Source organism: Cebus imitator, unplaced genomic scaffold (genome assembly GCF_001604975.1).
Source record: "Cebus imitator isolate Cc_AM_T3 unplaced genomic scaffold, Cebus_imitator-1.0 Scaffold112, whole genome shotgun sequence".
NCBI classification, from domain to species: domain Eukaryota; kingdom Metazoa; phylum Chordata; class Mammalia; order Primates; family Cebidae; genus Cebus; species Cebus imitator.
The window spans coordinates 754,838-767,723 of NW_016107427.1; the positions used below are offsets into that span (position 1 = coordinate 754,838).

Sequence of the window (12,886 nt, forward strand, 5' to 3'; positions counted from 1 at the left end):
GGTTCTCAGCCTGCCCCACGTCCTTGTTCTCCAGCCAGGGTGGTTCTCAGCCTGCCCCACGTCCCCGTTCTCCAGCCAGGGCGGTTCTCCACCTGCCCCACGTGCTGACATTGCCTGTGCTTCGGCAGGAGCTGAACCTCCCAGTGGTGGGCTCACAGCTGGTCGGCCTGGTGCCCCTGAAAGCTCTGCTGGATGCAGCCGCCTTCTACTGTAAGAAGGAGAACCTCTTCATCCTGGAGGAGGCGCACCGGATCAGGCTGGTGGGCTGGGCTGCTGGGGATGGCTGCGGGGAGGGTGTGGAGGCGGCTGCTGTTGCTCACATCCCGGGGAGGCTGGGGCCAGCACTCACACCCGGATCAGGCTGGCGGCCTGGCTGTGGGGCCGACTGCTCAGACAGGGGCCTGTGGGAAGGTGGGGAGGCTGCGGTGGAGTTCACATCCCTGGGGCCCAGCTTTCCTTCCCCTCCCCCGCTTCGTTTTATTGACTTGTGCTCAGAAGATGAGATTTCACTTTTCATTTTCATTTTGGGAACTTTATTGAGGTTTTTTTTTGTGACCTATAATATGCTCACTTGTGCAAGCTCCACAGAGAGGACAGCACCCCTCTCTGCCGGGTCTCGCCTCCTGGACCAGCTGTGCTCCCGTGGAGGGACCTGACCTCCTCCCACCCCCGGAATGGGCGGCTTATGGATGTGTGTGGCTCCAGCTATGGGGTACAGATCTCCATCCACGGAGCGGCTCCTTCAGAAAGTGATTCTCATTGTCTTGTGGACACCTAGGCCTCAAGGCCCCTGGAGTCTGGGTTCCTGGGGACCCAGGTCCTGCTGGGGTGTGGCAGCGTCTGCAGAGACGCTCTCCGCCCTTCTCTGTCCTTTTACTCAAGGCCACTTTGTTTCAGGTGTGTTTTTGACAATAAGCACAATCCGCTTGAAGGGATGTTTTGGAGAGGTTTTGTCTTTTGGTGGTTGGTTTTGACCCTGGTTGTGTTTTACTGATGTGGCTCTTGTGGCCGATGGACTCCGTCCTTGCGTCGGCTCAGGCACATTTTCTCCTGTGAGATCAATTGCTGAGGCAATTGCTTAGTACTCTAACTTAGGGACGCTGTGAGGCCGCAACAGCTTTGGTGTCTTTGCCTCCGTCTTCACCCCCCTGCCACCCCTTCCTCTTGCATTCACTGCGCTTTTCTGAAACCCAGCCAGCCTCTCCATCGCGGCACATTTGTGGCCTAGTCTGTTGTATTCCTGGCTGTTACAATTTGTTTTTTTTGAGATGGAGTCTTGCTCTGTTGCCCAGGCTGGAGTGCAGTGGCACGACCTTGGCTCACGGCAACCTCCACCTCCCGGGTTCAAGCAATTCTCCTCCCTCAGCCTCCTGAGTACCTGGGATTACAGGCATGTGCCACCTTGACCAGCTAATTTTTTATATTTTTAGTAGGGACGGGGTTTCACAATGTTAGCCACCATAGTCTCGGTCTCCTGACCTCGCGATCTGCCTGCCTTGGCCTTCCAAAGTGCTGGGGTTACAGGCGTGACCCACTGTGCCCAGCAACAGAATTTTTTGTGACTTTAAATTTTGTATAATTTCTTACAGAGAAAATATGGGTGGCTCTCCACTCCTGCCCTCCACCCATGTTTTCCAAGTGCTTGCATTTTGCCCCATGTATTTGTGTATAATCATTTTATATTTTTTGCTGGCTTATTTAAAAGTTGGGTTGAAGACACTGTGCTCTTTTACCTCTAATTTATTAAGGCTGTGTTTCTTAAGAACAAAGACATTCTCTTACATAACCACACTATAATGATCAAAATCAGGAAATTCAACACTGACACAGTCCTACTGTGAGTGAGCGTCAGGCCATAGCCAAGTCGCATCAGTGTCGGAATCACTCGCATCAGAGCGGTTTCTCCTTCAGCCCACCATCCAGCTCCCGGAACACAGCACTGAGCCCGCCTTGCCTCCTGTTGTCCAGAGCTATTCCTCGTCTTCCTTGACCCTCACTGGCCTTGACGGGGTTTAAAAGGACAGGCTTTTCAAAGCTCCTCAGTGAGGATTGGTCTGACGTTGCTTGTGACCAGAAGTATTGTGCATTTAAAATTTTAATTAAATTAAATTAATTAATTTTTTTTTTTTTTTTTTTTTTTTTTTTTTTTGAGACGGAGTTTCGCTCTTGTTACCCAGGCTGGAGTGCAATGGCGCGATCTCGGCTCACCGCAACCTCCGCCTCCTGGGTTCAGGCAATTCTCCTGCCTCAGCCTCCTGAGTAGCTGGGATTACAGGCACGCGCCACCATGCCCAGCTAATTTTTTGTAGTTTTATTAGAGACGGGGTTTCACCATGTTGACCAGGATGGTCTCGATCTCTTGACCTCGTGATCCACCCGTCTCGGCCTCCCACAGTGCTGGGATTACAGGCTTGAGCCACCGCGCCCGGCCAAATTAATTAATTCTTTTGGGACAGGGTCTTGCTCTGTCACCCAGGCTGGAGTACAGTGGTGCAGTCACAGCTCACTGCAGCCCCAACCTCCAGAGCTCAGGAGATCTTCCCACCCCGGCCTCCCAAACTGTTGGGATTACAGGCATGCACCACCACACCTGGCTAACTGTGAGCAGATGGGGTTTTGCTGTATTGCCCAGGCTGGTCTCAAACTCCTGGACTGAAGTAATCCACTCGCCTCAGCCTCCCAAACCGCTGGGATGACAGGCGTGCCCCACCACGCCCAGCCAGTTACGCACTTTTGGCAGGAAGAGCATAAATGTCGTGTGTTCCCCTGAGAGAAGCCAGATCCCCATGATGCGCATTTTCTCAGGGTGCCCACGTGGACCAGGCACTTGGTCAGTGTGGCACCACCCTTCCACCCAGGCCCTTCACTGCAACGTTACTGTTTTTCCTTTTGCCACTAATACTTTGTGGGAGTACTTCAAGGTGTTTAAAGTATTGTGTAGGTACATAAATGCCTGTTTACTGAAATTCCAGCATAAGTTTTAGTAGTCAGTGACAGACAGCCTTCTAACGGCACCTTCTCTGTAAGCAGCAGCTGTTGCTTCTCCACACGGCCTTGTCTTCTTATGTGTAAGGCCCCCTCTGCTTTCCAGCACGGGGTTTTGGGGTTTTGTCTTTTTTTTTGAGACGGAGTCTTGCTGTGTCGCCCAGGCTGGAGCGTGTAGTGACGTGATCTTGGCTCACTGCAACCTCTGCCTCATGGGTTCAAGGAATTCTCTGCCTCAGTCTCCCAAATAGCCTGGGATTGCAGGCACCCGTCACCACCCTTGGCTAATTATTCTATTTTTTTTTTTTTTTTAGTAAAGACAGGGTTTCGCCATCTTGGCCAGGCTGGTCTTGAACTCCTGACCTCGTGATCCACTGCCTCGGACTCTCAAAGTACTGGGATTACAGGCGTGAGCCACTGCACACGGCCGAGTTTTGTCTTCTTTACCTGAAGGGTCCCGAGCCTGCGGCCTGCACGGGTCTGGCTACGCCCGTGGCTCCATGCTGCCTCCTGGTGGTGAGGCTGCTTTGCTTTGTGTCCTGTGATTTTTGGTTGTGAATGCAGGCTCTTTGGAGTTTTATCTATGGTAATCCTTGGACACCTGGGTTCAAAGTTTTCTCCTCCAAGGAGGGTTTGTGCTAGCGCTCTGGGACACTGCCCCACAGGACCCTGAAGCTGAGCTTTTGGCTTGGAGCCTTGGAACCACACCGGAGTGAATTGTGTGTCTGGTGAGGCCCCTAGCCTTGCAGAGATTTTTTTTTCCTGCTTCACCCAAAGGGAAGGCAGGGACTGGGAAGTACATCAACTGTTTCCTCTGGCGGGTGCTGTTTCTAATTCATCCTTGGGGATGTCACTTTCCAGGGGTCTCCAGTGGTACCCCACTCTGAAGGCCGAGACCTTCCCCACTCATGAGGGGCTGCCAGAGGCGGGCAGTTGCCCCAGAGCGGACCCGGCTCCAGGCTGGCAGGCCACTCCGACTCGCCTTTCTGGTCTCGCCTGGTCCTGGATGATTTCCTGTCTGTTAGTTTGGCCAAGACTTTAAAAGGCCACGTCTTCCTGGGGTTTCCTGCCCAAGGAGGCTTTGCCTCGGGGGTTCGGGGGTTCGAAGGTCTGTGGCCACCAGGGAGGCGGGGAAGCGCTGGCTGCTGTTCCCCTCTGTGGGGTGGCGGTCGCATAGTCAACGCGTTCTGAATGGGTTTCGCAGAATGAATTCTAATCTTAAATAGGACTGTTGCAACTTTATTTTGAATGTGGGTAAAATTCCCTTTTCTGGGTAAGAGTTTCTGTGTGGGTGACGCGGGGCTGTTCGGGGCCTTCAGGACTTGTTAGACGTGAAGACATGGAGAATTAAACCGTTTGCCCGGGGCTGACAGCGATGGGCTGAGCGGTGTGGGGGGCGGTGAGGGATGAGTGGCAGTTGGCTTAGGGGTCATCAGGGTCATCAGAGGACAGCTCCTTTCTCTGGGCCTCAGTTTCCCCAAGGGCAACCCAGGGTGAGTGGCTGTATGGGGTGCCTGCTGGAGGGGCACAGGGCTCCTGGTGGGGCAGGGGTAAGGGTGGGGGGTGCCAGCCATGCTTCTGCCCTGCTCCCCACAAAGCGTCCATGTGCTCAGGACGGGGGCGGCTGTAGCAAGGGTGGGACCCGCAGGCACCTCGGAGGCTGTCCTGGGGGTGGAGACGCGCCAGGCGGTTTCTACCCCAAGCCGCTTTTCCAGGTGGTGAACCGGCTGGGCCTGGACTCCCTGTCCCCCTTCAACCCCAAAGAGCGGATCATCGAGTGAGCCTCTGCCCTCCCCGCTCTTACCCCTCCCTGCTTGGCGCCCCCCTCCCCGCACCCGGCCCACTACCCGGAGGACGCGCTCCCCCCACTCCCCGGAGGACTCGCTCCCCCCACTCCCCGGAGGACACGCTCCCCCCACTCCCCGAGGACGCGCTCCCCCCACTCCCCTCTCCCAGACCCCGCCCGCCGCTGAGCCGCGCCCACCCCGCAGGTACCTGGTCCCTGACTCCGGGCCTGAGCGCAGCCTGGGCGACAAGTCCCTGCGCGCCTTCGTGGACGAGGTGGGCGCCCGCTCGGCGGCTCCCGGGGGCGGCTCGGTGGCGGCGGCTGCTGCGGCCATGGTGAGCCCGGGGGTGGGTGGGGGGCAAAACGAGGGGGCAGGGAGGGGGCGGTTATGGGGAGGGTTGGGGCCGCCCTGGGCAGAGAGGCGGGGGCCACACGGGCGGGACCCCCAGGGGCGGGACCCTCGGCCGGACTCACGCAGGGAGTACGCGGGTCCCCCTCTGTTCCCGGGGCGTCGCGGGCCATCTGGGGTCCCCGCGCCCCCCGCAGCCGCGTCCCCCACAGTCTCCCCTCCCGCAGGGCGCGGCGCTGGGCTCCATGGTGGGGCTCATGACCTACGGGCGGCGCCAGTTCCAGCCCCTGGACGCCACGATGCGGCGCCTGATCCCGCCCTTCCGCGAGGCCTCGGCCAAGCTGACTGCGCTGGTGGACGCGGACGCCGAGGCCTTCGCCGCCTGCCTGGTGAGTGGAGCCCACAAGCAGCCCTCGGGGCGCTCTTGCCTCCCCAGGTCCAACGACAGCGAACCCCCAGTCGGGGCCCAGTGAGAAGCGGGGAGGGGCCGTGGGGGTCGCAACTGGCCTTGACAACCAGCTCCGCCCTCATCCCTGCGAGTGCGGGGCCCAGTGGGGTTTGCGGGTTTGGCCAGGGTGACCCCACACTCACAGCCATGGCCGGGGTACAAGGAACTGGCGCCTCCCAGCAGGGGAGCCCGGGTTTGAGGGGGCAGCTCTCTGATGTGTGGAGACCTGACCGCACAGACCTGGAGCAAGGCGAAGCCCTTAAAACCCTGCCATTCCTGGAAAGGGAGGCGAGAATCTCAGGAAAATAGTGATCAGTGTTCTCAGGGAGGCCAGAGCGCCCCGAGTCAGGCCCAGCACAAAACAGAAACACCACCTTCAGATGACACCCGCTCAGGCAGTGACCGCACCTCCCTGCAAACGGACAGGAACGTGAGCCTCAGCTGGGAGGAGATGCCCACTGACGGGTGCTGGCGCTCAGAGCCCAGGGCAAGGGCCAGAGAGCCCGGGGAAAGGCAGAGAAAGGTCAGGAAGCCACCTGAGCAGTTCCAGCTCAGGAGAGGACAGGAGGGAAGGGCAGAAATAGAGAGGGAGGGAGGGAGAAGTGGGGAGAGAGGGGAAAGGGAAGAGCGGGAGGGGGAGACAGAGAGATGGGGAGAGTGGGGGAGGGAGGGGGAGAGAATCCTGTGCCCCAGCCTCGGGAGCAGGGCAGTGAGGAGGCCCCACCTGTGTTTCCGGGAGCTCCACAGACCTGCAGGCCTAACTTGGGAAGTCTCCTCCGCAAGGCTGGGTGAGGAAGGCAGGCCCTAAACGCAGGTGGAATGGTGGAATTGTGGAATCCGCAGCAGGCAGAGGGAGCCGGGATGAGGGTCTCCGCTAAGCAGCCTGGATTGGCAGAGGGAGTGGCCTAAAGCTCCGTTCTGGACGTGTTTGAAGGGAGGTGTAGACACGGAACACCTCTTCCAGTCATTTTTAAAGCTCAGGTTTAATTTATTTACTTTTACAATGGATGGGCCTTCAGGGGGTTCCCCTTCCGGGTTCCAGAGCTCCTCGGGCACTGCCTCTCCCTCCCCTTACACACAGCCCTGCAGGCTCCCAGCTTTGTCCCTGGAGTTTTCCGAAGTCCCCAGCGGCGATGCTGCTCACGGAGTCTGTTGTTCTGGGACAGGCTTCCCTTTACCTGGGAGGTTAAGCATTCTCCATACGTCAGAAAACGTTTCAACCCCTTTTCTCTTAGGTTTCTCTTGGGGCTTTCCCTGCTTTGTAGGACTTCTTTATTTACTAGGGGAGTCAGGCCTCCTTCTGGGTTCAGCTCCCCCACCCCCCATGTGTTGTTCATCATCTTTGGACTTTGCTTGTGGGGGCTTCTTATTCTTTAGGTCGTCAAATGTACCAGTCCTAACTATCTTTTCTGGGTCTTGTATCACAGTTTAAACAGCCTCCCCAGGACAAGGTGATCTTTTCTAGGCTTTATTGGGTTGATGAACTTTAGACCTGGAGCGGCATTTAAAAACAATAATCAATTTAAATATAAATATTAGAAATAGGCCAGGCATGGCAGCTCACACCCGTAATCCCAGCACTTTGGGAGGCCAAGGTGGGAGAAGACCTTGAGCTCAGGAGTTTGAAACCAGCCTAGGCAACCCTGTGTCTACCAAAAGAAAAAAAGAAAAAAAGGACATAGCCAGGCGTGGTAGCAGTTGCCTGTGGTCCCAGCTACTCAGGAGGCTTAGCTTCGGGTGAGGGTAGCGTGAGGGCAGGAGTCTGAGGCTGCAGTGAGCTGATTGCACCGCTGCATTCCAGCCTGGGCGGCAGAACGAGGTTGTCTCTGCAGTAAATATATATGTTTATATATATATATAAATAAAATGTAGTGACAATTTTAAATTTAGAAGTAAAATAAGAAATAAGATGAGTAATTGGATAATTAAAAAAACAAGTAGAGAGAAAAAGTACGTAAATGAAAATGTAATAAGAGGCAGGAAGGGAATAGAAATATAAGGCGTATAGTTTAGAGAAACATGGGTGGGAATGGGCAGACTGTGCCAGGCATCAGCGGTCACTCCAGTGGGTGAGGGGCTGAATCGTTCACACTCCCTGTGAGCAACACGAAGCTGGACTTTTGAAAAAAGTAAGGAGACATCCTTACCTTGCACCAAGTACATAAGTGACTTCCAGATGGAATAGAAAGCTGTGTTTCCCCATCACCAACAAAACCCAGCCTCGCGATGAATCAGAGGAAACTCTGCGGCCTTGGCGGGCGGCCACAGCCGGTCACAGACGTGGCCACATGAAGCACATGCTCAAACAAGCTCTGCCCGGGGAGGCTGTGGACACTGCAGGGTCTGGCCGAGGGGGTGCTCATAGTGCCAATCACCGCGTGGGGATGGCGTCCCGCCTCTGTGCAAAACTCTGCAGACCCTGGCTCAAGAGAGGGGCTGCGGCCAGGAGGCATGGTCCCAACAACGCCCAGCCGGTCAGGGAGACACTGGGCATTTCTGCTCCTCAATCACCGCTGTTGGGATGGTCATAGAATCCAGTTCTGGCCGGGGCCCAGGGAGCGTTTGCTCCCATCCATGGCAGGGGGAAGGGGCCGTTGATGATGACTTTCTGGCGGAGATTTGGCTGAATCTTCCAAGATGAAGTGAGCATGTTCCCCATCGACTGTCCCTGAGGCTGGAGCTCTAGCCACAGCGGGTGTGAGCAGGGCTCCCAGTGGGTCCCTGTGCTCAGTCTTGTCCTAGGAAGTCAGCCTGTGACCCCAGCCAAGCTTGCCCACATGGGGCAGGTCTGAGGAGCCAAGTGCCTTGAGGTGATGCCATGAGCCACACCTGTGAGCCCTCAGAAAGGCCAGTGCCTGTGGCCGGGGAGGGGTGCGAGGGGCTTTGGAGTTTGCTGAGTTCGTCTGCACAGTCTGAGCCTCTTAGACCCAGGCTTGGGGCGCTGCAGCTGCTTATGTTGGAGACCGCAGCCCAGAGCCGCTCCTGCCCCACAGGTTCCAGGGCTCAGGGGACCTCCTGGGCCCTCAGGCTCCTTATCTAAGAATAAGGGCCCTAAGGGAACTGCCTGCCCCTCCCCACATCCCGGGGCTTCTCCGACCACCTGCTGTGCCCCTGACCCCGCCCACCCCAACCATCCACCAGGCCTGACGCCAAGGGCTGTAAACCACAGGCCCAACGATGCTGAAGCTCCGTTTGCTGAGAACTTGCCCCTGCCTGGGACACAGTCCTCGCCCACAGCCCCTCATGGGAGCTCAGAGGGCGTGGCTGCTTCCCCCATGGTCACTCGCCTGGTGGTTCTGTCTGTTTCTGGCAGGAAGCAATGAGGCTGCCCAAGAATACACCTGAGGAAAAGGACAGGTGAGCCTGGCAGCCACCCTGGGACCTCTGTGTCTGGGGAGTTGGCGGCCAGGACCCCGGGTGCCTGTGGCCTCTGCTTCTGGGGAGCTAGTGGCCAGGATCCCGGGTGTCTGGGCGCTGTGACAGGCGTGGTTGCCCTGGGCGTGCTGGGTGTTTGGATGACTTTCAGTCGCCCATGTCTGCTGCCTGCTCAACCCCTTGGGGTGCAGTGTGGCCACTGCCTGCCCACTTGGCCCCTGTGCCCAGGCTCTCTCTTCTTCTCCCTTCCAGGCGCACTGCGGCCCTGCAGGAGGGACTGAGGCGGGCAGTCTCTGTGCCCCTGACGCTGGCGGAGACGGTGGCCTCACTCTGGCCGGCGCTGCAGGAACTGGCCCAGTATGGGAACCTGGCCTGTCGGTCAGACCTCCAGGTAGGGGGACCCTGGGAACCCCGGGTCTCCTGCTGTAAAGCAGGAAGCAGTTGTTGGGGCTCAGTCGCTGGAGAACAGGGTGATTTGCTTGGCTGAGCCGGGTTGGGAGACCTCAGTTCATGGACTCAGTTATAGGAGAGCAGGGCGGTTTGTTGGGCTGAGCGGGGCTGGAGGCACTTCCTGGGGCTTGGGCTTTCTCCGTCAGGGCCCACGTGTCTGCTGAGTTCTAAGATCTCATTCATGGTCGCACCACAGATAGGCAGAAACCCAAATGTGTCTGCAGAGCCCACCCTGACCACTGTATATGCTGCTCCACCTCCCCCAAGACCCCCCTATCACCCCACCCTCTGCTCTAGAAGCCACTAGGGACGGTGGCTCACGCCTGTATTCCCAGCACTTTGGGAGGCTGAGGCGGCAGGACCACTTGAGTACAGGAGGTGGAGACCAGCCTGGGCAACATAGTGGCCCCTGTCTGTACAGCAGGTACATGCACCAGGCACGGAGGTGCCTGTGGTCCCCGCTACTTGGGAGGCTGAGGTGGGAGAATTGCTTGAGCACAGGAGGTTGAGGCTGCAGTGAGCTGTGATCACGTCACTGCATTCCAGCCTTGGTGACAGAGCAAGACCCTGTCTCAAAAACAACAGAACACTAGAAAACATGCAAGACAACTCCTGGAAATGGAGGCATCGCACTGACAGGCGCCAGGGCCGGGCAGTGGCTCTGGGACGAGGCGCATCCGTCTCCGGCTCTGCACTTTCTACCGCCACCCTGAGACCTCATGGTCTTCGGGTTCTTTACAGGAAAGACACTGTTTTCTGTGTCTGGTCCCAGAGAAGTGTCCCCTCAGTCCCCGGGAAGTGGCCCTGGGCAGTGGACGGGCCGTTAGCCTGAGGCTGCCTCCGGGGGGCCTCCAAGAGATGGCTTTGCCTCTAGAACTGTGGTCTCGGCTCCTAGAGTGGCAGAGCCACCATGAGCCCTGCTTGGGTAAGAGGAGGTGTCTAAGCTCAGTGGTGGAGGAAGCCGGGAGCCCTGCTGAGCTTGGGCTCCCCTCTGTGGGGCGAGCGTGGGGACTGCGCTGGGCTCCTTGTGGTGTGGACCAGGAAGCCCAGCCCCTCGGGGACTCTCAGGCAGAGACCCTCCTCCTGGCAGATTTTGCAGTCTTGATCCCTGTTGACCAGCTTTGCCCTTGGCGAGCACAATCCCTGGGGTCCTTGCAGGTGGCGGCCAAAGCCCTGGAGATGGGTGTGTTTGGCGCCTATTTCAACGTGCTCGTCAACCTGAGGGACATCACGGACGAGGCATTTAAGGACCAGGTGAGCAGGAGGCAGGCGTGGTGCCCGGGACTTGCATGGGGGCCTGGATTCACAGCCTCAGGGTGGTTACTGACTGGCCCTGGGTAGCAGGGTTCTGAGGTTGCTGCCAGCAAGCCGGGTGAAGACTGGAACCCCCAACCCCCTCTTTCCGTGTGTCTGTCAGATCCACCATCGCGCCTCCAGCCTCCTGCAGGAAGCCAAGACCCAGGCTGCGCTGGTGCTGGACCGCCTGGAGGCCCGGCAGCAGTGACCTCACGGGAGGCCTCGGGTGTCTGTGGCCCCTCCCTCACCCATACCCAGAGGGCACAGCTGTGACCTTGGTTGGGACACAGCTTGTCTGTGTGGGCCCTGGAGGATAGGAGGGTGGGCAGCGGGGCGTCTCCCAGGAATGGAAGTGCTGGCAGGGACAGGTGACTCCTTAGTCTCATGTGACCTCCAGTAAAGTCTTGGCACCAAACCAGTGTTGTGTGTTTGCGGTTTTGGGGGCAGGGCTGAGAGCTGAGCTGTGGGTCTTGGGGCAGGGGCAAGACACATGGTCAGGGGGCTGTGGGAGCTGGGTTGGAAGGAGTGGGGTTGCAGTGTGAGGAGACAGACCCCAGCGCCAGGGTCCCCAGATGCCCGGTGTAGCCGCAGCAGGCAGGGTCCCAGGTATTCTGGGCACTGGGGGTTTAGTGCAGGTCCCTGGGCCATGAGGCCCCTCATCTGCGGGAAGGGGCCTGGTTTTGGCGCTGGAAGGAGGGCCCGAGTCACAGGTGCAGCTCCCTGGCAGGTCTGGACAGCCCTATGGAGCTGCACTGGCCCTGTCCTCGGTTCGAGTCCACCCTTCAGCCAGCAGCTTCCTGGGGATGTTTGCTCCCCGCTGGGCAGCCTCCTGCTTCCAGAGAAATTCTCCATTAAAAAACAACTTGAAAAATCACTATACCCTCAAATTACTTCCAGATGGACTATGACATGTGATAGACGAAGTATCAATGTACTTGTCAGACAACAATGCAGGATATTAAAAAGATTATTGGGGAGTCTGTCCTTGAGTGAGGCCGAAAACTCAAATGCCTTATTGCAGAGATTTCCATTCTGAAAACAACACACTTGCTCCTGGAAAAAAATGCTGTCACCAAGACAAATGGCAAGAATCCTACTGGGAGAAAAAACACCCAAGGTGTGTATGGGCCCAGGGCCACCATCACTCAGCATCTACAGTTTCTACACATCCAGCTGAGAGGGAGCGCTGGGGTGTGGATGCTGGGGAGGGGAGGCTGGGAGGGAAACTGGTGAGGGGACATTGGTATTGGGACGGTGAGGGGACATTTGTGAGGGGACATTGGTGTTGGGATGGTGAGGGGACATGTGTGAGGGGCACTGGTGAGGGTACATTGGTGTTGGGCTGGCCAGGGGACATTTGTGAGGGACTCTGGTGAGGGGACATTGGTGTGGTATAATTATTGGTGAAGGGCCAGTGGTGACGGGTAGTTGCTGGGTGGAATTGTGGGGTGGAATCTGTGGGTATCTGAAGTTCCTTCCAGTGGGTCTGACATTCCTGCCCTGCAGGATCTGAGGCTACACACACGGGAGCTGTCATTACAGAGGGGAGTGCCCTCTCCCTGCAGAGGCCCTGGGCGCCCTCCTGCGGGGGGAGCTTGTGCACCTGCAGGGGCCTTTGCCTCCTCCACCTGTAGGAACCGGGTGTTCACCTGGAGCACAGGAATCTGAGGGCTGGCACTCAGGGCGCAGAGTTTAGCAACACAGGCGGGCTGTCTCTTCCTGGCATTTGCATAGCTTTTTTGTGGGATGGAAAAGGAGGAGAGAAAGAGAAAATAACTGAAGTCCTTCCCTGGAGCTACAGGATGAGTGGTCAGATGAGGAAGAGGTGGAGTATGAAGAAAAGAGTGAGTCTTCCCAAAGGACAACAGAGTTTCGGGTGTATGGGGGTGAACTGCATCCCCCAGGTTTCACATGTTAACCCCTAACCTTAACCCTACCTCCAGACCTCTGGCTGTGACCTTGTTTGGAAATGGGGTCTTGCAGATGCAGCGAGCTAAGGGGAGCTCATCTAAGAGCAGGCTGAGCCCTGGTCCTGTGTGACTCAGGTGAACTCATCTTAGAGCAGGCTGAGCCCTGGTCCTGTGTGACTTGGGTGAGCTCATCTTAGAGCAGTCTGAGCCCTGGTCCCGTGTGACTCGGGTGAACTCATCTTAGAGCAGGCTGAGCCCTGGTCCCGTGTGACTCGAGTGAGCTCATC

The 12,886-nt window shown here is 57.5% G+C and overlaps 1 protein-coding gene across 2 annotated transcripts in view; it reads left to right on the forward strand.

Annotated features, from left to right (window-relative positions):
• FTCD (formimidoyltransferase cyclodeaminase) overlaps positions 1 to 11,104 on the forward strand; it is a 17,433-nt gene extending 6,329 nt beyond the window's left edge. The window contains exons 7-14 of one of the 2 annotated variants that reach the window (XM_017538501.2): positions 129 to 260; positions 4,701 to 4,762; positions 4,977 to 5,106; positions 5,333 to 5,509; positions 8,882 to 8,925; positions 9,196 to 9,334; positions 10,552 to 10,647; positions 10,811 to 11,104. In XM_017538501.2, the coding sequence (XP_017393990.1) occupies positions 129 to 260; positions 4,701 to 4,762; positions 4,977 to 5,106; positions 5,333 to 5,509; positions 8,882 to 8,925; positions 9,196 to 9,334; positions 10,552 to 10,647; positions 10,811 to 10,897 (867 nt within the window). In that variant the 3' untranslated portion in view covers positions 10,898 to 11,104. The remainder of the gene's footprint in view (positions 1 to 128; positions 261 to 4,700; positions 4,763 to 4,976; positions 5,107 to 5,332; positions 5,510 to 8,881; positions 8,926 to 9,195; positions 9,335 to 10,551; positions 10,648 to 10,810) is intronic. The other variant, XM_017538503.2, reaches the window with a different exon arrangement.
• The last annotated feature ends 1,782 nt before the right edge of the window (positions 11,105 to 12,886 follow it).